At 36.8% G+C, this 27912-nt stretch overlaps 1 protein-coding gene across 1 annotated transcript in view; it reads left to right on the top strand.

Moving 5' to 3' along the window:
• Positions 1-27912, top strand: part of mgl (low-density lipoprotein receptor-related protein megalin) — an 890817-nt gene that overhangs the window by 487291 nt on the left and 375614 nt on the right. Inside the window, exons 46-48 of the mRNA XM_090412774.1 lie at positions 5592-5713; positions 10347-10457; positions 23572-23700. Of these exons, the coding sequence (XP_090268900.1) occupies positions 5592-5713; positions 10347-10457; positions 23572-23700 (362 nt within the window). The remainder of the gene's footprint in view (positions 1-5591; positions 5714-10346; positions 10458-23571; positions 23701-27912) is intronic.

Genomic DNA, 27912 nt, shown 5'->3' with positions numbered 1-27912 from the left:
GATGGATATAGAAACAATGGCATTTATATGCTTTATACTAATGCCAGGAGTATCCAGAATAAGGGAGTGGAATTGGTGGCGCAGATAGCATCAGCCTGGCCAAACATTATTGGGTTCACTGAGACGTGGTTGACAGAAGGGGATATAATAACAGAAATAGAAGTCGCTGGGTATAGCATTTTTCGTCAGGATAGGAGGGGAAAGCGTGGTGGTGGGATACTGCTTATGATAAGTGATGACCTATGTCCTCTAAGGAGGCTTTGGAAGGAAGTGAGACAAATGATTTTGAGAGCATATGGTGTGAGGTAGAGGTAGGCAAGACAGTATATTTAGTGGGGGTGTTGCTACAGACCCAGGAGCACAGAGGATGGGGACCAGGAGATGTTTAGTCAGCTAAGTTTGACAAGTGCAAGAAGAATGATTGTTATGGGAGATTTTAACTACAGTAGTATAAATTGGAGAGAGGAAAATGCATGTAGCAATAGGGGAATGGAATTTCTAGAATTCTTGAGGGACAAATATCTTTGGCAACATGTAATAGAGGGAACAAGAGGTTCAAGAGTTTTGGATTTGGTTATAGCATCAGAAGAGTTGATAATAACTGAGATGACATCTCTCCCACCAGTTGGAGAGAGTGACCATATGGTTTTGACTTGGAAAATGAATAGACATGCAGGAGTATCAAAAAGACGGGAACTTATGTGGAATTATAAGGCAGGTGATTATAATAGTCTAAGAAGTCAACTTGGGGAAGTTTCATGGAGGGAGGAATTGGAAGGCCAGGATATCATTAGTGAGTGGGAAATTATGAAAGAATATTTGTTAGCAGCAATGGTAAGTTGTATACTACGAGTGATCAAGAGGACACCATTTGGAGTAAAGTGGATGACAAACAATATTAAACAGGAATTGCATGCGAAAAAGAGGCTATGGAAGAGATATAAGGAGACAGGCGAAGAGAGGATGCATGAAGAATATAAGACACAAGCCAGAGGAGTGACTAGTGTGGTATGGAAAGCGAAACTGGAATATGGGAGGAGATTGGCCCTAAGATCCAAAGAAAATCCTAGGGAATTTTTTAGCTATGTGGCCAGTAGGAGGAGAAATGACTGTGGAAGAATGATATTGTGGGATAAAAATGGGAATAGAGTGACTGGTGCAGTGGGCATAGTGGAATTGTTCAATGAACACTTTATTGTAGTATTTCATCCTAGAGGAGTCAGTTTTAATGCCAGAGGGATAGGGTTGGTTTGAGATTTAAAGGTACAGGAGAAGAGTGTGTTTCAGATACTGAGTACTCTGGATGTCAGTAAAGCTGTGGGACTGGATGGTATTTCACCACGAGTTTTGAGAGAATGTGCTAGGGAACTGACAGTGCCTTTAACCTTGCTTTTCATTTAAAGTCTGGCTGCTGAAAGGTGCCCAGGGAATGGAAGGAAGGTAAGATAGTGCCATTGCATATGGATGGTAACAGACTGGAATTGTCTAATTATAGGCCAGTCTGTGTGTCATCAGTAGTTGTTAAGATCTTGGAGAAAGTAGTGAGGGACAGTATACAGAATTGGGCAGATGAGGGTAATGTTATCTGCGAGAGTCAACATGGATTTGTGAAAGGGCGCTCTGGTTTTAGCAATATGCTAGCCTTTTATAATAAAGTTACAAGAACATTAGATGAGGGAAAGGCATATACTGCAATTTTCTTAGACTTAGCAAAGGCATTTGACAGGGTGCCACATGTTAAGCTGATATTTAAGTTGCAGCACATGGGTCTGGATGTCAGATTGGTCAACTGGATTCAGGATTGGCTGTCCGATAGGTATCAGAGAGTTGTGTACGGTGGGGCAGTTTCATGGAGGCAGAGGGTTACAAGTGGGGTCCCACAGAGCTCAGTACTAGGACCTATATTGTTTAACCTTTATATCAATGACATAGCCAGTGGATTGCAGGGGGATATTCAGTTGTTTGCGGATGATGCAAACCTGAGAAGAATTATTAGTAATAGTGCACATGTGGTAGCCCTGCAAGAGGATTTGAATAAGCTAGATAGATGGGCAAATGAATGGGGGGAGGTGTCAGTTTAATGCAGCAAAATGTAAGGTCTTGAGGTTTGGGAAACATCAATGGGATACTGCATACTCTATTGGAGGAGATATACTGGAGGAAGTAGGGGAGACAAGAGATCTGGGGTTGATGATTGATAGAAACCTGAAATTAAGGGACATATTGCAAAGATGGTGAAGGTAACACAGAGGATTGCTGGAATAATGAGAAGGATGCTGACCTGCAGAGATAAAACAGTTATCATTCCGTTGTATAAGTCTCTGATCAGACCACACTTGGACTATAGTTCTCAGATTTGGTCCCCAGGATTTGAAGGGGATAAATTAACTGTGCAAAGGATACAAAGACGGATGACAAAGATGGTTTCAGGACTGTACAAGGATAGTTATGAGGATCAGCTGAGGGAATGTGGACTGCAGAGTTTGGTGGATAGAAGAAGGAGAGGTGATATGATTGAGACTTTTAAACTGTTGCGAGGTGGGGAGTTCTTTCGCTTGGTTGAACAACGGGAAGGAGTGATGACAAGAGGCCATCCCTGGAAGTTACGAAAGGAAACTGTGAGCAAGAGAGCGAGGATTGGTTTCTTTGCATGGAGGGTGGTTGAACCGTGCAATGCATTGCCTGATGGAGTGGTGAGAGCGAGAACGGTCAATGAGTTTAACGAGTGGTAGGATAGACTTTGCGTTTCTTAGGTGGGGGGGACCTCCCCTCGATGAGTCTTGACAGACTTTATGTTCTTAGGAAGGATCTCCCACGATGAGTCTTTTGACTCCGTGGAGGCCTGAATAATAATAATAATAATAACTACTGACTCCATAGAAAAAGTGAAGTTTGGTTCCAAACCTGAAATATAAGCAAAATAATAATAATAAAAAAAAAAAAAAAAAACATTAAATTCAATAGGATCATAAGATATTTTATTTACATTTCATGAGAACACACATACATATAATGAATTTTAATAACTTTAAAAAAAACATGTTCATTTCATTTGTTTGCTAGGGATTCTATAAAAAATTATGTTATTCGCTATCAGTTTCTGACAATAAATGCGAAAGCTTTTGTTTTCATGAGACTAAGAATGGTATTATCGTCATCGACTTCCGCCTCAACTTGTGGATTCTTCTTGTCATGTCTTGAACAAAAGTACCACTGGTTGTTTCAGTAGTTTTAGGCACGAACTCAGTTATTAATCACTGTGTTGATGCTTTAGATAAGTCGTGATATAATTCTCTGTATGAAGACATTAACAACTTACGCTCACGTGAAAATTTCCCAGCACGTTCTTTATTTGGATCATGTTGGGCAAAATAATTGCCTTATTTTCTGGCCGTTTTAAGACCTTCTTTAATTATATCAACAATAAAATTAGGATTATCTTGATCATTATCATTAACCTCTTCGCTTTCAGGAGTCTCAGAAACAATCTCCACTATTTCGTCTTCGCTAAGAGGTTTATCAATTAACAATTCTTCGATATCTGCCGACGTTAGATCATCGAATCCATCTCTGCCAATTTCACATGCGAAACTTATATTGGGGAATTCTACAGTATGATTGAAGGGAACAGGAGCATTCTCTTTAACACATGCAGGCCAAATAGCTTACCAGCATGCATTCATAGTTTCTGGTCTCAATTCAGAAAACGATAATCGAACCTGATCAATACAATCGATAATTGAAAATTTTTTCCACACATCCATAACTGACAGTGTTTCATCATCATTTAGCTTGTTCAAAACGTACTGAAATGTTCGTCTGACATAATATGTTTTAAAAGTCGCAATTATACCCTGATCTAGAGGTTGTAACAATGATGTGGTATTGGACGGCAGAAAAAAAAATTGCACATTTGGGTGTTCTATGGCAGGATAACCGGATGCATTATCAAGAATCAAAAGCACTTTAAATTCGAGACCCTTGTCATTCAAATAGCATCTAACTTCTGGCACAAAATGTTTGTGGAACCACTCAGTGAAAATATCAATGGTCACCCAAGCTTTTCTGTTGGCCATCCAACGAACTAGCATTTTGAAAATCTATGCCTTTCATTGGCCGTGGTCTTAATGATCGATTTATGAGCAGTGGTTTTAACATCCGATCTCCTAAAGCGTTCAAACAAAATAGGAGTGTTATGCGATCCTTTGCTGCTTTGAACCCACCAACAGTTTTTTTGCATTTTTGATACGTAAGTTCTGTTTGGCAATTTTTTCCAGAAATGGCCTGTTTCATCCATATTCCAAACTTGTTCTCAAGTGTAACCTCCATCTTCAATTATTTTAGCAAGTTTTTGTGGAAATGCTTTAGCAGCTGTTTCATCAGCCGAAGCCGTTTCACCTTTAATTTTTATATTATGAAGAGCATTTCTTTTAATAAACTTAGCCAGCCAACCATTGCTTGCATGAAATTCATATTTTTTCCTCGATCGAGATGAAGTATCTGACTTCAGTTTTTTAATCTGTTCATAAAATCGCAGTGCTGATTGCTTAGTGGAATTTCCGTCAACTGGCATTCTTTTTTGTGTGTTATCTTCTATCCACATCACTAAAGCTTTTTCAGCCTTTTCTAGAACATCTCTTGTGTATGATGATAATTTTGCACTCGATTTTGGACCAGAACATACCGCTTTTCTAATAGCCTCTTCATTTTTCTTTATAGATCTGACAGTTGATTCATAGACTTCAAAATGCTTACCCACTGCCATCGCACCTTCCCCAGTTTGAAGATGATCTAAAATTTGAATTTTATATCCAAGGAAATGGCTTTCCTTTTTTTTTTTTTTTTGGTTATCGGCAACATCATGTGAGGGCTGGATTAAAATCTTCGGTTAATGAAATGAGAGTTTGAAAATTATGTATAGCTTACCATTTATTATTTCTTGGCAAAATTATTAATTTTATAACTCGATTTTTATTTTTATTTCACTTAAAAATGCAAATGCAAAAAATGCGGTAACTGTGTTTTCTACTCAAACACCAAATTCAAACTGCTAAGAACTGCTTTTTTATGCACAGTCAGTTATGTAATTCGGGGAATTCCCAATAAATGAAATTCGTAAGAATTTAGAATTTTCTTAATTGAAACCAGAATGCAATTCTACAAAATTCTCAGAATTTTCTTAATTGAAACGAGAATGCAATTCTACAAAATTCTCAGAATTTTCTTGAATTACTGATTTTTTCCTAACTTAGATTTTAGGTTGGTCGTGTAAAAGTGAATAAAAATCCATAAAAAAAATTTTTTTTTGATATCCCAATTCACGTAACTCCGAATTCACATAAAAAGAGGTTTAGGTGTATATATTAATAAATAAGGATTGAACTTTCTAGTCAAATTACATGTGTATATATCAACCTGCTATGCACTCTCAGATAATGTACAACTAAATAATGGATTTGGCATAATTTTTTTATTTATAGTTTTTATGCTTGTAAACCATTATAATTTAAAATACTTATTATGATTTAGTGTCCAAAATTCAAAGTTAATTAAAATTTTACTAAAGCAGCCATACTCAAATACTTTTTTAGGGAGAAAATAGAACGAGCTGATTTGGATGGTAAAAATCGTGAAGTGCTTGTATCTGCTACGATATATCCATTTGCTATAACTGTTCAAGGAGATTACATTTTCTGGACTGACCTACAGTTAAGTAAGTATTAAGAGAATTCTTTTTTTTTTTTTTTAATTGCATGATGCATTTTATGGCTATAAAATCGTATATATGGTGTTATTTTTATGTTAATGTGTAGAATATGCAGTATGTAAATTTTATAGCAATTCCAGGAATTACAGTACTGTGATTTAATTTGAAGAAACGTGTTTATTCCAACATGTAAACTCATAAGTAAAATCTCATTACTGGGAAATTAAATTTCCAATGCTTTGTATATAAAATCTTATATGTTCTTGAGGTCTATAAGATTACACATTATAATTAATTTTCAACCTGAGTTATAGTATGATAGCTATCGTTATTGTCTTATACAGCTTTTAATAACATGAAATATTATGATTAGTAATTCCTTACTTTCTTTATATGACTAATACCAGATTTTATTGTACAATGAAATCATGTGGAGAATTCATGACTAAACAAACACACGTAATAACCACAGTAATAAGTTTTAATAAGTAAATATTTCATCCTAAGTATCTTAGGACATCGTCAGTACAGTTAATTCAAACAATAGGAATAACATACAGTTAGGGTGCATGATTACAATGGAATCCCAATATGCATACAGTAGCATGTTATAGAATTAAATTAAAATATATCTGGAGTAAAAAAAAATATTACATTAAAATAAGATAACATATATAAAAATCATTTTACACAATTTTGTATGACAATTTTCCATACTTTAGGAATAGCAAGAACGTCATTACGGTTTAGATTTGGTCTGTGAAGTAGGACTTCAGCACTTTCTTTATATAAATTTTCATGTTTATATAAAGATCTATGTAGAAGTTTGGTCTTTTCCCAATGGATCGTATGGTTTGGGTTTTCAACTCTGTGTTGAGCGAGGACAGATTTCTGCGGTTTGAAAAGATGAATGTGGTCCTGATGTTCTGAAATGCTTTTCTGAACAGATCTTCTTGTCTGTCTAAAGTAAGACAACTTGTGGAAGAATGGGACCTCATACATGCCAGGTAACATCAGAGGTGAGAGTTTGTCTTTAGGAGAAGATAACAAGTTATAGATCTGGTTGATGGGTTTGTAGGTAGTGGCAAGATTGTATTTCTTCATAATTTTTGAAAGATGTTCGGAGATGCCTTTGACATAGGGTATGGAAATCCTATGGGCTTCTTCTTTTCTAGGTTGATGTGTGGGGAAGTGACTGATGATTTTTTGAGTTGTTTTAAGATTGTATCCATTTAGTATGGCAGTATTTTCGATTATTTCTAGTTCTTGGTTTAGAGATTCTTCAGAGGAGCAGAATCTGTGTGCTCTGGTAACTAATGATTTAATGATGCCAAATTTTTGAGATGGATGATGAGTGGAAGAATTGTGAATGTAGCGATCTGAAAATGCCAGCTTGCAATAGACATACGTGGCAATGGAACCATCTTCTTTTCTCTGAATCTGTAAATCCAGAAAGGAGATACCCTGTGGAGATTCTTTTTCTAGTGTAAAGTTGATGCGAGGGTGCAGAAGGTTAATTTTATCTAGAAACAGGTGTAATTCTTGTTCGGATTGATCCCAGACTGCAAAGATGTCGTCGACATATCGTAGTCAAATTTTTGGTTTGGGTTCAAATGTGAAAATTTTTTCTTCAAGGTATTCTAGGAACAGGTTCACTAAGTTTGGTGATAAGGGAGACCCCCATTGCTGTTCCTTCTTCTTGCTTGTAAATTTTACCTTTCCAAGTGAAGTAACCGGACGTGATAACAAATTTGAATAATTCAACGATATCAGACAGAAATTTTTGAGTTAATAACTCTATTGTTTCTTTGTGGGGAATGTTAGTGAAGAGGGAGACAGTGTCGAAGCTAATTAACATGTCAGTTTTTAACAGTTGAATGTCTTTTATTTTTGCATGAAACTCTGTGGAATTTTTAATTGATGAGGCTGAGTCCAAAAGATGGCTTGTGACTAGTGTTGTGCCGCAGGGCTCTTTTCTTGGACCACTGCTTTTCAATTTGTTCATCAATGATATAGGAAAGGATCTGAGAGGATGTGTTCACTTGTTTGCTGATGATGCAAAGTTGGGTAGAGCAATTGTGAGTGCACAGGATGTCAAAATTTTACAGGATGATTTGGATAGTTTGGAGGACTGGGCTAGGAAAAATGGATGTCAATTTAACGTGGCAAAGTGTAAGGTTATGCACTTTGGGGTTAAAAGAATAGCAGCAGTATATCGCACTGATGGAACTGTACTCCAGGAGATTGATGAGGCCAGGGATTTGGCAGTGTTGGTGGATAGGGAATTGAAGTTTAGGGGGCACATTGCAAAAGTGGCTAAATCAGCTCATCAAATCACTTGGCTTCTGAAAAATACTTTAACATGCAGAGACAAACAAGTTGTTGTTCCTCTGTATCGAGCCTTGATAAGACCCCCATCTGGACTACTGTGTCCAGTTATGGGCACCAGGGTTTCTTCGTGATGGGGAGGAAGTGGAGAGGATCCAGAGACGAGTGACCAAGATGATAGCAGGTCTGTGGAATGAACCTTATGAGAATAGGTTGAAGATTTGTGGGTTGCAGAAATTGGTCGATAGGCGGAAAATTGGTGATATGATTGAGATACTCAAATTACCGAAGGGTTTCTATGAGATTAATCCAGAAGATATTTTTGAAAATAGGACTGGTGGTGGGATGACTAGGGGCCATGCATGGAAGCTGGGCAAGAATGTGGTTGACAAGGGTGTTAGAGCTAGGTTTTTTTACTTGGAGAGTGGTGAATGAGTGGAATAAGCTGCCAGAGTCTGTTGTGGGTGCTATGACCGTGAATGAGTTCAAAGCAAGGTATGATAGATACTGTGTGAATGTCGAATAGTTGTTCTTGACATGATGTTAGGGCCTCCCTCGATGAATCTGTCAACTCCTTGGAGTTGCCTGGAATAATCATAATAATAATAATGAAATTGAAAAACTAGGGTTGAGAAGTTGCAATTTACAGAGTCAAATGGATAGGAAGAGGAGGAGTAGGGGTGATATGATAGAGATGTACAAGTTGGCAGGGAGTTGTTATAGGATCAATGTCAAAGAGGTTTTTCATAAAATGGTGGGTGTTCAGGAGAGAACAAGAGGTCATCCTTGGAAGCTGTATAAGGAAGTGAACAAGGGAGTGATAGAGATGCAGGTTTTTTTGCATGCAGTCTGAACAATTGGAATGCCTTGCCTGAGAGTGTGGTATCTGCAGAGCATTTGAATGTGTTTAAGTCAAGATATGATGAGCTGTGTGTATGACAAAGGGGCCTCTTAGATTAATCATTGACTCCATCTGGTCTTAGGATAATAATAATATAATCATCATAGTTTATTCAAGTATTAATAGGGAAATATGTATACCAAAAAGCATATAAAAGCAAGTCACCACTAAAAATCTATATATATAAGTAATATGAGACTTGTGAATCATCTGACATTTCTTACCAGATAGCAGCTGGTAAGCTATGCTAGATGCTTCACAAGTCTCATTTTACTTATGTATAAATTTTTAGTGTGATAGGAGGTTGCATAATTCCTCTAATTTTCTGAGGTGGTATATTATTATTATTGCATGACACCTCCAGGGAGTCCAAAGACTCATCGAGGGAGGGTACCTACTCTACAACTCTGTCTTCACCACTCAATCCACCAATGCCATCTACTGTCCACCACCACTCTGTCCTGTCAGGTGTCTTCTCCCTCCAGGAGATTGACTACCACCACCATCACTAGTATTTTTTACAGACAGTCACAAACATCTATGTCCATGGTGGGATTAGAACCTGTAGCCTTTTAGCTGGAGAACAGATACGCTAACCACTTGGCGAACCAGGCCAGCATTATCTCCCTATGATTGTGTGTGTGTGTGTGTGTGTGTGTGTGTGTGTGTGTGTGTGTGTGTGTGTGTGTGTGTGTGTGTGTGTGTGTGTGTTCATCTGCTTGAGTAATTGTTTTCCATTTCATTTTTATGAGAAAAATATTTTTTTGTATTATATAATCATTCATATAAGACCATATAACTTATGATATAACCTATGATATGATATTATCTCCCTATGATAGTTTGTATGTGTGTGTGTGTTCATCTGCTTTCCAGCCAAAAGGCTACAGGTTCTAATTTCCCCCTTAGGCATGGATGTTTGTGATTGTCTGTGAAAATACTAGTGGTGATGGTGGGCAGTAGATGGCGTTGGTGTAAGTGATGTGGTTTGCTTTAGTTGATAGATTGAGTGGTGGAGATAGAGTTCTAGTGTAGGTGCCCTCCCTTGATGAGTCTTTGGACTCCTTGGAGGTGTCACATAATAATAATAATAAGGTGTAACAAAAAAATTTCTGTTTGTCTGATTATGAGTTATGGTCTTATGAATGATTATATAATACAAAAAATAATTTTTCTCAAAAAAATGAAATGGAAAACAATTACTAAACACAACCTACTGTCTTAGAATAGTAACTGGAGCTGTTTATCAACTACAATGGATACAGTTGCACATGTATGTTATTATTATTTATATCAGTTTGTATTGTTTAACAGCAGTTTTTGTTTAAGTCTGTTAACGTTTTAAGACCTTACTTAATTAATACACGATGAACATTTGTTATACCCTGTACATATTTATATGTATTACAGGAGGTGTGTATCGAGCTGAAAAACATACAGGAGCTGGAATGGTTGAAATGGTAAAACGGCTTGAAGAATCCCCACGCGATATTCACGTATATGCACCAAACAGACAAGAATGTAAGATCAGTTTCTCTCTCTCTCTCATGTTATTAATATAAAGTGTAGATTTCTTAATATCTCAGGTAATTTTTATGTTCCTCTAGAAACAAACATGTCCAGATAAACACAAGCTTCTTTGTTCTTTCCAGTCATAATTCCCTTTGATTGAAAGACATCCACACGGCAGTTGGCCAGAGAACATGTAGTAATAAATATAGTAGAATTTTGGTAATAAAATTAACTCTGTTATCAAAATATAATTAGGCTTATTAGTGGTGAAACTCTTGTAAGCAGTATCTATCCACAACACAGAGTTATAGCAAGAAATAAGTATGTTAAGTTAAACAAATTACAAACATTAAGCATTAGAATATGAAACAAACATAAAAAATTGATGCATGTATTGAAAACATATAGTTTTTAATGATAATTAGTACATCAGTTAATAAAAAATTAATAGTTTTCCATTAATTAAAAATTTTGAAACTGCTCATGAAAATGGAACAGAGTTGGTCAAGGATCATTATCCAGAGATTAGGCATTATGTGATCATTATTATTATTATTATTACTACCCCAAGACCACATGGAGTCAAAGACTCATCTGGGAGGTCCTTTTATCACACACACATCTCATCATACCATGTCTTAAACACACTCAAACTCCATGCAGACGCCAACACCACACTCTCAGGCAAGGCATTCCAATCATTCACAACTCTGCATGAAAAAAACCTGCCTCTCACTCCCCTACTCACACCCTCTTTATACAGTTTCCAGGGATGACCTCCGGTTCTCCCCTGATCTCCCACTATTCTCTGTAGAACTTCTCCACCATTGATCTTATAACAACCCCTTACCAACTTGTAGGTCTCTATCATATCTCCCCTCTTCCTTCTGTCCACCAGACTGCAAATTACATCTTCTCAATCTTTCCTCATACTCAACATTCCAGAGGTCAGAAACCACCTTAGTCAGTCACCTTTGGACCCTTTCCAGCATCTCTTCATCCTTCTGAGAACCCGGTGACCAAATCTGGGCACAATAGTCCATGTGTGGCCTAATCAAAGCCTTATACAATGGAACAAGAATCTCCCTACTTCCACACGTCACTGTCCTCCGCATCATTCCCAGAAGCCTTTGTGTTGTCTTCACAATTTTGGTGATGTGTCACCTAAATTTTAGATCCTTATCCACTATCACCCCCAGAACTCTTATTTCCTCTACCTCTAACAATATATTCTCACCAAGCATAAATTCTTCATCCCATCTTTTTTTCCAAATTTTAAAACCTTACCTTACATTTTGCAACATTATACTCACATCCGCATTTCCATGCCCAATCACTCAATTTATTCAAGTCTTCTTGTAAGGCCACCACATCTTCACTACTCTTTATGGTTCATCCCAACTTTGCATCATCTGCAAACAACTGAATATCTCCATCCAAATCTTTGCCAATATCATTAATATACAAGTTAAACCGTAATGGCCCTAAAACAGACCCCTGAGGCACTCCACTAGTGATTTTCCTTTTCCTCGATATCGCACCCCTATACACAACTTGTTGATGCCTATCAGATAGCCAATCTCCACTCCCCATCTGCTCTAGTTTGACTGTCAACTTATCATGAGGTACTCTATCAAAAGCCTCTGCAAAATCCAAGTATATTACTGTGTATCCTTCTCCTCTGTCCAAGGAAGCAGTCGCTTTATTGTAATAAGTAAGTAGATTACTAAAACATGACCTCCCGTTAGCAAATCCATGCTGTCCATCAAAGATAATACCATTGTTGTCATCCCAACTCTGGATCCTAGTTCTCACAAGCTTCTCCAACAACTTAACCACAACACATGACACACAGATAGGCCTATAGTTTGATGCTTGAGTTATCACCTCCTTCATGAAGTGGCACAATCTTGCCCTCCTTCCACTCCCTAGGAACTTGACCAAGTGCAAGACTCGTATTAAAAAAGTATGTCAAGGCAGGTGTCAACTCCCTGGCACATTCCTCCAGAATATGCGGTGATATATTATCAAGTCCCACAGCCTTATTTACATCTGGTTTACTCAACTCCCCAAACACCTCTTGCTCACTTACAGTCAGTCTCTCCTCCCCATCATCAACTGCTCTCAATCTCTCCATGAAGTCACATTCACAAGATTGAAAGATCTTTATGAACTGCTCATTAAGTATCCCCACCACACATTCTGCAACAGCTGTCTTTATACCATTTTCTCCAATCAATGTCATCCTTCCATAATCATTCTTTCTTTTGCTGGCTACATATCGAAAGAACTCCCTAGGATTAGCTAACTGCTGTTCATACCTCTCTTTAGCTACTCTCACCAACCAAGTCACCCTCCTTTCCTGGTCTTTGTAGACCTCATGAAATTGGTTATTTTCACTTCTCTTATGCTGCCTCCACAATGCCCTTTTTCTATGTATCGCATGCTTAATCTCTTTATTCATCCATCTCACTCCTTCCTTATTTAACCTTCTGAACCTTGGAATACATTTAGACATTGCATCTACTAAATAGTTTTTGAAAATCTCCCAAGCTGCATTGATCTCTTTTCCAGCTAACTCCTCATTCCAAGCTACACCTGCAAGCTGTCTCCTGAGTTCTTCATAATCACCCCCCCCTCCCTTGTAGTTCCACATATACCCTTTTTTCACAGGGGTCATTGCACTGCTGGCAACCACCCAGGTAATCACCTCATGGTCACTCTCACCAATTGGTGGATGGTTTGACACCTCATTTATAATTACATCCTCTGATGAGATGACCAAATCCAAGACCCTTAATCCTCGTGTGCCATCTGTTACTTACTGTCTGAGGTAGTTATCCCTCAAATACTCAAGAAACTCATTTTCTTTACTTCCAGTTGCTATCTCATCATTCCAGTCTATATTGCAATAATTAAAATCACCCATGATGATCACCCTTTTCTTATTTGCTTGGCTAATTTGACTATACATTTCACTATCACCACCATCCACATTACCTGGACTATAACAACATCCCACCAAGTATTTGATTCCATTCACCTCTATCTCACACTATACTGCCTCAAAACCACGGCACTATTTCCGTCTTGCATCTCTACTTTGTATGGACATAACTCTTTCTCTATCATCAATAGCACTCTCCCTCCCTTTTTACCCCTTCTGTCCTCATGAAACACATCATACCCTTCCATCTCTATTCCTTTCAGGATATCATCCTCTTCCAACCATGTCTCACTTATTGCGACAATCTTTGGGTGAACAGTCGCAATTAGTGCAACCATTTCATCTGCCTTGTTTCTTATACTTCTAGCATTGGTATACAAACACAACAGCTCATTTCTGGATCTACAGCTAGTTCCACTGATATCACTCACTCAATGTGATCTCTCCATGCTCGACTGGGACCATTTCCCTTTCTGTTTCTTCATTTTAGAACCCTTTTCAATTCCAACTGTTTCCTCTTTGATCCCTGGTCATCCTATTCCTTTCCTGCCTACACATGCTCTCTCCTCCTCTTGGAGCATCCACCTTTGTCATGCTGTGTAACCCTGTCCACCCTGAGCCTCCCCATTTCCCTGCTCCTCTTGCACACCCAGTCTGTAATTTTCTATACTCATACCACTCACTTCCCCATTCATATCCACTTCTTCAATCTCTCCTGTCTTACTCTCCTGCTCTTCCACATCACTTTCCTCTCGATCTGATTCATTCTCTCTGTTCACTTCTCTACCTTCCAGCAGCAGTCTCTCCAAGCGACTCACACCATAACCACTCAAATGCAGTCCATCGCTCCCATACAGCTCACTTCGTCCCTCAAACTCATTCCACACATTAACAAACTGTACTCCCATCTTCTCACACATTTCAGCCAGCATATCATTCATAATCCTTGCTTTCTGCCTCATTTCACCACAGTCATACCTAGGCAACACACTGACTACCCTTCCTGTTACACTATTCTCTTTTATCCTTCCGAGCAGCCTCTTGATATATATTCTGACACGCTCTTTGTCCTCTCTGAAATCATTTGTACCAATTAATACTATTAACTCTTTTGCTCGCTCCCGCCTCATATCCAATGCCTCGATCACTCTACTCATTTTACCGCCTGGAAAACATACCTTGTGCATTCTATCCTCTAGCACACCTTTAATAATGGAGTTGCCATACAACGCCACTCGCTCATCTTTTGTTAACTCTTTCATGCCATCATGATCTATTTTAATAGTTTTGACCTGAATTCTCTTAATTTCATTCCGCATCCATTTCATTTCTTGCCTCATCCAATCCAATTCAACTTCCGAATCTCGCGACACATTCTCTCAACCCTCTCTTCTCACTTTCACTCTCATTCATCCTTCTTTGTTTCCATACTTTCGGTCCAACTTTCGTGCAGTCCTTTTTTATTTAAGCTTGGCTAGTTTGTCTCAGGTTTGCAAGTTTCCTTGAACAAATACTCATATTTTTATCAGTATCCATGAAAAACAAACTCGTGGTTCTGCTTCACTCTAAGACTGTTGTAATGCTGGCGACCAAGTATGATAATTATAAATCATTTTAAGGTTGATCTTTTAAAAAAATGACATAATTAACTTTCTTCTTAGATTAAACAATATATGACAATATAGATTAAGCAAATGTGATTAAATAAATATAGGTTAAACAGTATATAAATAATAGAGTTGTTAGTATTTAATCAAAAGATAAAAGTTATAATGTAATAAAATCTTCCTTGACCCAAAATAAAATGCATTATTTATTCTAAACTAATGATCAATATCAAAAAAACTGAAATCTTGATAAATCTGGAAAAATCCAAGGAACATCTAAATGAAAGAAGCTAGCCCATGCATTTTTCCCTAAGAATTCAACAAACTAGGTCCTGTTAACAATTTTTACAACATGGCTATACTAGCTATGAGAAGAATTTTATAAAATGAATTTTGCATTGCATAGTATTTATTCAAACTTGTAATGGCCATGAAGTTTGTGTGTAATGCAATAACAATCCTACTTTACCATAGGATTGTGCCTGTTTACTTGCGCAACTCTCCTAACAATGTTTTCAAAGCTATCGCAGTAAAACTCTTATGTTGTTTTCAGAGACATTTTATAACCTATGATTTTGAGCTGTTTCATCATTTCAATGACATATATACATCATGCATGGCTTCTTTGCAGGCTAACAGATCGCAATCTCTTCATCTGTTTTATTGTAGTTAAACATTAGGCTTATTAGTGGTGACACAGGTATTTTCTTCCAGTCTTAAGTCTCAAAAGTGAGACTGGAACAAAAAGATATTTATTAAGTTTTTGTTGAATTCAGTTTAACAAGTATTGATGTTTTTAATGTGACTTCTTCTCACAAACGGTTGTAGGCCTATAGTACATTACTATTGTGAGTAGGCTAAGGATTTTTTTCTATTTTTGTTCATATTCATATTAATTCTTTTTTTTTTTGTATTTTTTTATTGTTTACATAGACCAAAAATCCTCTCTAGAGACCAAATATGGAACTTTTGCAAGCCACTTCATCCTCTGTTAAGCAAGACATTGGTCCCACACCTCATGATAAAATCCATCTACCACCCAAACACAATCACATCGACACCCACAGCAGATTTGAACCAGACTGCAAGAGAATAAGGTTCTCTACAACACTGAAGAATTTAAGGTTATAGAAATTAACTGTTCTATAGTTTTGATGATTTGTGTAGTGAAAGCTAGGGTTTAATGATAATAAAAGAATGTCATTTGTTTTGATTTGCATGCATTGGAGGAGGTCACTGATACACAATCAGTAATTCATAATACAGAAGCAGTCGATAAAACAAAGTTGTTTTCTTTCTTAAGTATTTTCATTGGAAACTTTACTACATTTAAAGGGCTAGTAAATAGGCAAAAAAAGAAAGAAAAAGATCTTTATTGTACCCAAGCATTAGTTGCATATTTTGAGGATAAATATTTATCCACTTTCACATGAGGTGATAACCCTGTTGCAGAAGTTATAAGAAGAGTGATTGTAAGATGCAAGTTTACTTAATAGGACTTTTGTGTCAAACCCAGTTGATATATTTAGAAATACCAAGAGCAACACTGGAGTTTCTCCATTCTTTTCTATGGCATTTGTCCAACAATTATTATTATTATTATTATTATTATTATAATTACAGGACACTTTCAAGGCATCCAAGAACTCATCAAGGGAGGAGGAGGGCAATCTACTGTACAATGCACAACTCTCTATCTTCAATAAATGCCACTACCATCATCTGCACACTGCCATCTACTGCTCACCACCATCACTAGTATTTTTTTATCTGTAAATTGTGTGTATTCTCGTGGCTGATTTGCCTGCATGCTGAAAAAGTTTCCAGGAGAAGAAACCTGCTACCTTCATATGAGATCAGCTAACTCACCTTCAAATGACAAAGCCCATATAACGATTCAGCTTGTCATGATGAGATTTGAGCTCAGGTCTTTTCCATTCAAAGAGTGCAACATACCATTCTTCTTCTTCTATTGCTCTACAGAAGCATTTAAATCACTCAGTAAATATATATCATATAGCATCAAAATTATTCAAAGTGTATTGCATTGTTTGGAATTACAGCGAAAAACAACTAAAATTGTTGTGTAGAGTGTTATTATTATTAATTGTCTGTTTTACAAAATGTGAAACCCAAGTTTTGAGGAGCAAAATTTTTCCACACTTCCATTTGAGACTGGGCAACTCACCAGTCAACTAAACAGGCCCTTATACCGATTCCACATTATCATTTTGGATCTAACGACTTAATAAATGGAAATGTTAGGTTCTCTTTTGGCCTTACAGCTGCATGAAAAATATTATTATTATCATCATCATCAAATTCCTGACTCCATGGAGGTCAGATGTTAATAATAATAATAATAATAATAATAATAATGATAAACATCTGACCTCCATGGAGTCAGGGTCATCGTGGGCAGTACACACTATCACACACACAAAGCTTATCCAACCATGCCTTAAGCTGGTTCAAAGTGTCTATATTCACAACATTCACAACACACTCAGGAAATGGATTCCACTCACCAACCACCCTTCATACAAACAACTCACTTCTCTGCTCACACTCTTTTTATACAGTTTCCACAAATGGCTTCTTCTTTTATTCCCCCCCCCCCCATTCTATGAAAAAAATTTTCCATGTGAACCTGATAACAATCCCTGACTAACATATGTCTGAATCATACCTTCCTGCTCCTCCTATTTACGAGGCTTTGCAATTTATTATTATTATAATAAATTGCAAAGTTCAGTAATAATAATAATAATAATAATTATTATTATTATTATTATAATTATTATTACACCTCCAGGGAGTCCAAAGACTCGTTGAGGGAGGGCACCTATTCTACAATGTCTCCACCAACTACTGCAAAAACCTCATCATCTACACCAATGCCATCTACTGCCCACCATCACCACTAGTATTTTCACAGACAATCACAAAAATCCATGCCCACAGCAGGATTTGAATCCGCAGCCTTTTGGCTGGAGAGCGGATATGCTAACCACTCAGCCAACCAGGCCGACAAATGATTCTGACCATAATTCCATAATTTACGTTCTTTCAATCTGTCTTCATGCTCCACATTCCAAAGACCACTAAACACCTTTGTGAATCTTCTTTCAAACCTTTCTAACATATCCTCATTACCATGAAAACTGGGTGTACACAGTTTTCATGGTAATGAAAACTGGGTGTACACAATGATCCATATGAGGCCTGATCAAGGCCTTATACAATGGAATCATAACCTCTTTATATCTGCATGTCAGGATCCTCTGCATCATTGCCATTATCTGGTGTGACGACTTCATCACTTGTGCAATGTGTTGGAAGTTTTTCCACTAAATTAAAGATACCAAGAAATACTCGGTTTAATCCTTTATCCAAGTGTAAGCAAACATGTTTGCACCTGAACTATTTTCAGGACTGGAGCAACTCATATGAAGAAGCTAATGACTTCACATCACTTGCCTTAGTATCCCATGATGCAAAGCATAAGGAATAACCAGTTTTGACCTTTATTGATAATTTTAATAATAAGGTGTGACACCTTTTGGCTACTCGTATATGGAAATATAACTTCTGCATTACTTCAACCTTAGTATCACCTCTAGGTCTGGCTCCCACTGATTAAACCTCAATAAAGGTTGAAACCGGTCTGGGTAGTGACCCTTCCCATAATGCATAGCATTATACATGTCCACAAGATGTGCTTTGTATTATGGAATACAAAGGCAAGTGATGTGAAGTCATTAGCTTCTTCATACGAGTTGCCCTAGTTCCTGAAAAAAGTTCAGGTGCAGACTTGTTTGCTTACACTTGGATAAAGGATTAAACTAAGTATATAATTTCTTGGTATCTTTAATTTATTGTGCAATGTGGTCCCTGAATTTTGGGTCTTTGTCCACCACCACCACCACTCTCAAATCTCTTATCTCCTCTACCTCCTTTTCTCTACCAAGTGTATACTTTGCATCCCATCATTTCTTACCAGATTTCAAAACCTTACACTTTGCAATATTGAATCGATAGTTGCACTTATCTGCCCATTCATATTGTCTATTCAAATCTTCCTGTAAGGCCATAACACTTGCTTGACTCTGCATTGTTCTCCCTAGTTTTGCATCATCTGTAAACAGTTGCATATCATGAGTTAAACCCATCCCAATATCATTAATATACAAATTGAAGAACAATGGCCCAATCAGTATTGCACTCAGGATTTAATCTTGGAGGGGGCCGAGCACTCAGGATTTAACCTTTGGGGGGCCGAGTTGAGTAGATGATTTGCGAATACACACTACGCATCGTATACGACCTATGACTGAGCATCTGCAGTGATCGCTAATTCATAAGTAGTATAGAAATAGAAGACACGACACAACATAAATAAAAAAATGAATTTTAATTAGGAAAAGATTTTTGGAAAATTTTCTAGTGTTTTTTCCTTTTCTTTGGGGGTGCCAGGGCCTCTTCCCCCCCCCCCCCCCCCCCCCGGGTGTGCCACTGGGCCCAATACAGACTACTGTGGCCCATCACTAGTGACTGTCCTCCTATGGGGATACTGCATCCCCATATATAATTTACTGATACCTATCTGACAGCCAGTCATCAATCTAACTGACTGGTCTGTTATCCAATCTCATTCATTTCAGTTTATTTAACAGCTCAACTCTGTATTGGTAGCAGAGAAGATCACATTGGTAGAGAATACAAAATTACTGAGACAGTAAAGGCACAGTGAACCTACAAAGTTTGGGAACCTTTGTTAGATTGTTAGCATATCTAAAAAAATAGAATTATGCTAAAACTCCAATAGATTTTTTCCAGTGTTACATGAATATAACATCAAGGAGAGAAGAGAAAATCAGAAGAGAAAACTACATTCAAAACATGTCTGAGAAGTGATTGCCATTAACTTAATCAATATTTTTTAAAACTAAATAAATAAATCATGAATAGTTAATGGTGATCACTTCCCAGAAATTTGAAATTGACATGCAACCAGATCAGTTAAAATTCAGATAATGTTGTAAGACTCCACAAGCCCATGGAACAGACAAACAAATTCAAACCTTCTAGATTGAAGAATCTTTGTTTTGGTATCAAAGAACTGTGTGTCCACTATCAGCAAGGTCAGACTTGTCATATTCTAAAAATGTAACACATTTAACTTACCTAGGCACTTGATAGACACCTGGCAGGAAGAGAAGTGGTAATTTGTTCTTCGTAGATGGTAGAAAAGAACACAGCTTCTAATATAGTTCCATGCTACCAATATAGATTGTAATTGCAAAGAATCAGTGCTGTTTGTTAGTTTTTTTAATCACCAAAGTAATTTTTATTTTATGTAATTTCTTTAAAAGAAGGGAATCAGAAGTGCATATTGTACAAACTCTGTTTACAAAACGTTTGATAATGCCTGTCTTCTGTGATGGATGGATGTATCTACCAGCAAAGGAAGGTTTTCTATAAACAGAAAATTCAATATCCCTTCTATCAATGTGAATTATTAAGGTATCCAAAATGGAAAAACTGTTGTTGGATTCACATTTGATACTTGAGTACATGGAGTTTATTTTATCTAAAAATTATAATAATTTTGTCTCTGAGTGGGACCAGCTATGAAAATAACATCCATGAATTGAATCCAGATACAAGTTTGAGGGAAAACGGTATACTGAAGAGCTGGTTTTTTAGATGTTCCATAAAATAATCAAATAAAGTTGATGAGAGACTTGACCATTGCTGTTCCTTCACTCTGCTGATATTTATTCTGCAGTGTAAAATATCCTGTGTTGATGGTGAATTTAAACAGGTTAACAATGTACTGGGAAATCAGCTTGTGATATCGAAGAGGGTCCTGAAGTGGTATGTTGATGAACAGGGAAACTACATCAAAAGAAGACATTATTTCATTATACAGCAGACACTGATTCTTAATTTTATCTTTAAGGTTAGTGCAGTTTTTAACATAAGAGCTAGTGATATTTTGAAAAAGATTAGAAAGATATTTGGCAATATGGTAAATGGGAGAGCTGATACAATCAATTATAGAGCACAAATAGCTAACCAATTCTGTGAACTGTAGGAAGACCATAGAGACATGCTGGACAAACATAAATGAATTTGCAATTTCTTAACAGTGATAGCATCTCATGAATGTACATGGTCCAATAATTTATTTAATTTGCTTATTTATTTCTGAATTGGATCCTTTCGAATTACCCTGTAGGTTGATCTGTCACTGAGTAAGATATTAAGCTTTCAGTTATAATCTGTAGTATCCATTAGAACTGTGGCATTACCTCTATCAGCCTTTGTGATTACAATATTAATGTAATGGTATAAAGAGAAAAGAGCTTGCAGTTCTCAAAAAAGAGTATATACAAAGGAAAAGGTTTTGCTTTGTATAAAGTCTGGGCAGTTTCAGACTGCAGTCTCCAGAGCTCAGTTGTAGCATCTGATGGAGCCCTTTGGTTGGAAAGACCTGGGTTTGAATCCTGTGCATGACGTGAGGAACCGCTTTCATTGATTTTTATTCAAAGGTGAGTTAGCCAGTTTCATATGAAGGTGGAGGATTTTTTTCTCTCAGAAACTTAGATTTATTGTCCTTCAGAACAGGCAGACTGGTCCTATGAACACATGTATTTATAGGAATCTAACTGCAAGATGGAAGAGATTACAGTTTCTTCATCTTATCTTTCTATTTCACATTATGGATCTCAGATAGAGATCCATAATAATTAACCTTCTGAATGAAGATGACACTTGGCAGGAGAGGAACTTCAAACCATAATTTATTTGCTTCTTTTTTGCATAACTCACTGATGCCTTTTTTCACACCTACCTTAATATCAAATTAAGATATCCATTGAGCCTTACTTTGATATGACAAAATTCAGACACCTTAATAAAACATTTGATTCATCATTTGTTAATAGTCTCTTTGTCAAATTTATAACATAGTTGCCATGGATAGAGGCAAGTGTAGTGGTTGAGGTGGTTTAGTTTTTAGTTACAGATTAGTTACAAGCTAGTAAGTACATGCTATGTAACTCACATCTTGTGGTTTTACAATATGTGTATTACAATATATGACTTTTACAATATGCCCTTTGAACTTTAACTCTCTATCCACCATTATTCCCAAGTCCCTAGCCTCATCAATTTCTTGCAATCCAATACAATCAATGTGATAGACAGTATGCAACCTTTTCAGCCCAAAGTACATAACCTTAATTTTGTAACATTAAATTGATAATCATTATCCTTTACTCACAATACCAATTTATTTAAATCATCCTGCAGGATGTGTTTGCATCATCAGCAAAACCTTTCCTTATATCATTGATATACAAATTAAAAAGTAGTGGCCCTAGTACAGAACTCTGAGATAGTCCTCATTCTCCTAGATTCCACTTCACCATATACTACTCTCTGGTGTCTGTCTGTCAACGACCTATCCATTCCAATTTGCTCCAACTTTAGTAATAGTTTTCCATGTGGTATTCTGTCAGATGTCTACAAAGTCCAACAGTATCATGATGTAACCATTTCCTTTATCCAATTCTGCTGTCACTTTATTATAAAATATGAATACATTACTAAGATAGGGCCTACACTTTACAAAGCAATGCTATCCACTATAGAGCATAATATCCCTATCCATTTTCTAATTCTTTAACAACCATTCCTGATATATTAATTGGTCTGTAGTTTGCTACTTCTGTCTTGGAAATAGTAATGTAATGGAACTATCTGACCCTCATTTGAGTCTCTTGGAACCTTGCACATCAACAGAGGCAATGTCAGTTCTCTTGCACATTCACATAGTATCCAGGCTAACATGCCATCCAGTCCTACTGCTGTATTCACATTGATATTTTTTAATATCCTGAACACCTGTTCATTTATCTCAATTTTGACATGCTGTTTTGCTGTTCCTTCACTCTGCTTGTATTTATTCTGCAGTGTAAAATATCCTGTGTTGATGGTGAATTTAAACAGGTTAACAATGTCCTGGGAAATCAGCTTGTAAAATCAAAGAGGGTCCTGAAGTGGTATGTTGGTGAACAGGGGAAACTACATCAAAAGAAGGCATTATTTCATTATCCAGCAGACACTGATTCTTACTTTTATCTTTGAGGTCAGTGCTGTTTAATTCATAATAGCAAAACTATTCCTTCGACCTTACTAGTTTGTTAGAGTAAGATTTGACTGTTACCTGATATCTGTCACATCAGCAACTGCAAAATCTCCACCTGGATGATACACCTTTGCAAAATGATCAGTCAGCAACTCAACTATTTGTTTTGCTTCTGTCACATCCCTACTATCAGCATTGATTACAGTCATACTAGGCAGGATTCATTCTTGTCCTATCTTCCTATAGCACAAACAACATGACATCCTTGCAATCTGACACCAAGGAACTCTTGTAAAGGAAATTCATAATAGCAAAACTATTCCTTTGGACCTTACAAGTTTGTTAGAGTAAGATTTGACTGTTACCTAATATTTTGTTAGAAAAATTGTAATCTATTTCTTTAATTCATAGGTAAAGAAAATCCTTGTAGTATTAATAATGGTGGTTGTGCTCACTCTTGCCATCAAGCACCAAATGGGACTGTGGAATGTTTATGCAATTCTTCTTATAAAGTGGTTAATGAGGGACGAATGTGTGTTCGTAAGTATGCATTTATTAATAATAATAATTAATTATCATTTATTAATAGTATTAGTCAGAATTAGAAAATGATGATGCACTCATGAACTTAAACATTATAACTGCCTACCTGGCATGTTGGTCTCCTTTGTATAAGATAACTGCTTGTACCTCTCTTGATATTGCCTCCACTATACCACAGAAGGTGTCCTGGGGTATTCTGGACTAACTATACAGAATAACATCCAAGGATCAACAACCAAGCAAGGCACTGACATTGACTGGCACATGCTATATTTCACATAATCCCACAGTTGTTCAATGGGATTCAAATCAGTAGAATAGATGGCCGGGGAGCACACAGAATGTACTCTTTGAACCATGGTTGCATAATGCAAGCCTTGTGACATGGGATATTATCTTTTACTGGAAGAGTCCAGATCCCTTGGGTCACAATGTAGGGCAATACCTAGTCCAATGTAATATCCAGGCAAGAATTAGTGGTCAAATGTTCATTGGGGAGATGAGAGGACCCAGTGATGTCCATGAGAGCAATCCCCCATACAGTATTCTACCACCACAGTCCTATTTCTGGCAACCATGCAGCTTGATTGGCTGGAAACATGCTGGATAGTCACAGTATTTTGGTTCGTGTGTGTGTGTGTGTTATTATTTTATTATCAGGTGGTGCTGTGATCAGCTTAGTGTAAGTACTTAAATGTGTGCATTCTTAACAAATTAAGTTTGTTTAGAAGTCTCCGCAATGACTTAAAGTGAAACATATAAAATGTGTCACACCTTATTATTAAATTACTCTGGATTAGAGAAAGATGTGGGAAGTTTTTTTTTCACTTGGTTAGGCTATAAATTATATATTTAGTTTAATCCTTTATCCATGTGTGTAAGCAAACAAAGTTTGTGCCTGAAGTGTCTTCAGGACTGGGGCAACTCGTGGTAAAGATGGTATAAGTTCTCATCACCTGCCTTAATATCTCCCATAATGCAAAACGCATCTCCTTGTGGACAGGTGTAATGCTATGCATTAAGGGAAGGACCACTACCCAGACTGGTTTCGACCTTTATTGAGGTCTCATCAATGAGAACAAGACCCAGTGGTTGTGATACCGGGGTGGAAGTAATGGAGAAGTCATATTTATTGGATGAAGGATTAAACTAGATATATAATTTATAGTCTAACCAAGAGAAAAAAAAAACTTCCAATGTCTCTTCTGCTTTGGGTGGTGGACACCTTTCTACATATTCAGCAATATATATATATATATATTTATATTAGGATAACCAAGCAATTTTATATGCTTGGTTATTTTAGCTCCTAATCCCAAGTATGCAAACAATTAAGTTTGCGCCTGAAACAAAGTTCAAGTCTAAAGATGGTACAACACCTGTGCAACTCATTGTAAAGGTGGGTAAAGCTCTGATCACTATTCTTAGTATTTTCCCATAATGTAAAGCACATCTCACTAGAAGATGTATACTAGAAGGTGCAAACTTAATTGTTTGCATACTTGGGATTAGGAGCTAAAATAACCAAGCATATAAAATTGCTTGGTTATCCTAATATACAATATACCCAAGTTAAAAATTTATTCCCATCAATATCTCCTCCAGAGATTTTTATTAAAGCTTAATACACCTTATTGCAACTTATATAGGTAAAGTTGATAAGGCTCTGTATTACTAAAACCTTGGTATTTAGGGTCTAGCTACTCACTGAGGAGACCTCAAAAAAGGTTGAAACCGGTCTGGGTAGTGACCCCACCCATAATGCATTGCAGTATACATCTTCTAGTGAGATGTGCTTTACATTATGGGAAAATACTAAGAATAGTGATCAGAGCTTTACCCACCTTTACAATGAGTTGTACAGGTGTTGTACCATCTTTAGACTTGAACTTTGTTTCAGGCGCAAACTTAATTGTTTGCATACTTGGGATTAGGAGCTAAAATAACCAAGCATATAAAATTGCTTGGTTATCCTAATATACAATATACCCAAGTTAAAAATTTATTCCCATATATATATATATATATATATATATATATATATATATACACACACAGTAAAACCCCAAAGTTACGCAGTAGGTGGGACCAATAAAAAGCACTTAAGTCGAATTTGCGTAACTCAGGGTATAATTTTGCATATAATTTATATATACAAACATACAATTGGGACCAAAGGTTTACAGAAACACCTATATTTTTTAAGAAATATAATCATAATTGTAGTTTTTCGTCCATAAAAAAAAAGTTATTTCGATGTCGATGGTTTCATAAAATCTAATAGATTTGTCTGATGGCATAATGTCTTTTTCTTGTCATGCAAAATTTCTTCATAGTAAGCTAATGATTTTTTTATTCCTTGCCTTGTGGCTACAATTCATTCCTCGTTAGAATCTATGTCCTCCAAAATCTGTAAACCTTTCTTTTATGATTGTTCTTACTGTGGATTCCTGTAGATCGAACTTCTTTGCTAGCTCACAAATTTTCATTCTGCCTTCAAAATCCTTAATAATGTTGAGTTTTGTTTCCAAAGTCAATGTTTTTCTTTTCTTGATAGCAGTAGAAGAATCGGACTTGCTTCTTTTGGATGACATTATTATTTTTTATGTGATAAAATTTTTATCGAGAACATAACATTAAACAATCGCAAGGTTTGTAGACTATAAAAATCATGTATGAATGGAGACCATGCGAAACACGTCAGTGCTTGTTCATAGCATGTGCGACACTGGCGAATGCAGCCGGCACCTGAATGATATGACTAGTGGTGAGGCATGAAGCGGGACGGGAATACGTACATATAAGGAATCACGTAACTCCGGATTCGCATAAGTCGGGGGTATGACTGTATACAGATATTGATAATTTATATAATACAAGTTACGATATGTACATGTTGGTTGAGGTCTCTTCTGCCTCCATGAGTATCGGAAAAAGGGACATTACAATGTTGGCATACCACTTTTGTTCCATCACTGCATAGCTTGTCCACTTTAATAAATTTGAATTCTTTCTGGAGATCGTAATTAAAACTGCAGTTTGGCCTCTTTGACATTGCAAGTGTAGACTTAAAGCTTTAAAAAATAAGACTTAAAACTTTAAAAAAATCTGAAATTTAAACCACCAACATTGAATAACAAAGCTACTGGTTAGCATATAGGCAAAACAAAAATTAACGCTACATTAGAATAGATGCTGTGTCTGACATGCACAAATGTTGCCAACATGTATTTGTTTTATTTTCTCTGAATAAATCACTGCAGATATCAATATTTAGTATCGAACACTGCAACTCCGTGGTTATACAAATTACTGGTATCCATGATAGTGATTTACGATTATAGGTTGTGAATAATAATTTATGAGTGACTAATATTAAAATATATTTATAGTTTTTATTAAAAACAGGACAAATGATGGAAAAGTTTTGAGAGAAGCAATCGGAGCTACATTTGGTATTTATTGATCTGGAGGAAGGGTATGATAGAGTGCCAAGGCAAGAAGTCTGGAGGTCTCTGAGGGAAAAGAAGGTATTAAAGAAATATATTAGGCTGGTGCAGGAGATGTACTGAAATGTGAAGACAAGAGTTCGGACCTGCCTTGGAGAGACAGAAAGTTTTCCAGTGACAGTTGGTTTGCATCACAGGTCAGTATTAAGTCCATTCCTGTTTAATGTTGTGACAGAGGAGGTGAGAGAAGACACGCCTTGGACTATGTTGTATGCAGATGACATCGTGCTGTGTGCAGAATCAAGATAGGAAGTGGCAACTAAACTGGAAAGTTGGAGGAAAGTACTGGAAGGGAGAGGTATGAGACTCAGAAGCAAGACAGAGTATATGTGTTGCAAAGCGATGTCAGCCAGGAAACAGATCTGGAGCTGGAAGGAAATGTCATCAGGAAGGTCAGTGACTTTAGATACTTAGGTTCAACAATGAAAGAGGATGGTGAAGCTGAGAAGGAAGTGGGATGCAAGATGGAGGAACTGGAGAGAGATGGCTGGAGTGCTATGTGATAAGAGGGTGCCGATCGATCCAAAAGGTAAAATCTACAGGTCAGTAGTGAGACCAGCTATGACGTATGCTATGGAAATTGTGGCCCTGAGGAAAAATAACATCAGCAGGATGGAGGTAGTAGAGATGAGAATGCTTAGGTGGATGTGCAGAAATGACTATGTGACGGGAACGGTGAAAGTTACAAACTTAGGAGCGA

The sequence above is a fragment of the Typopeltis vanoorti genome, chromosome 23 (assembly GCF_054136105.1).
Source record: "Typopeltis vanoorti isolate ZY-2024b chromosome 23, IOZ_Tvanoo_1.0, whole genome shotgun sequence".
NCBI lineage: Eukaryota > Metazoa > Arthropoda > Arachnida > Uropygi > Thelyphonidae > Typopeltis > Typopeltis vanoorti.
This window is presented reverse-complemented; position numbering and strand designations above follow the sequence as displayed.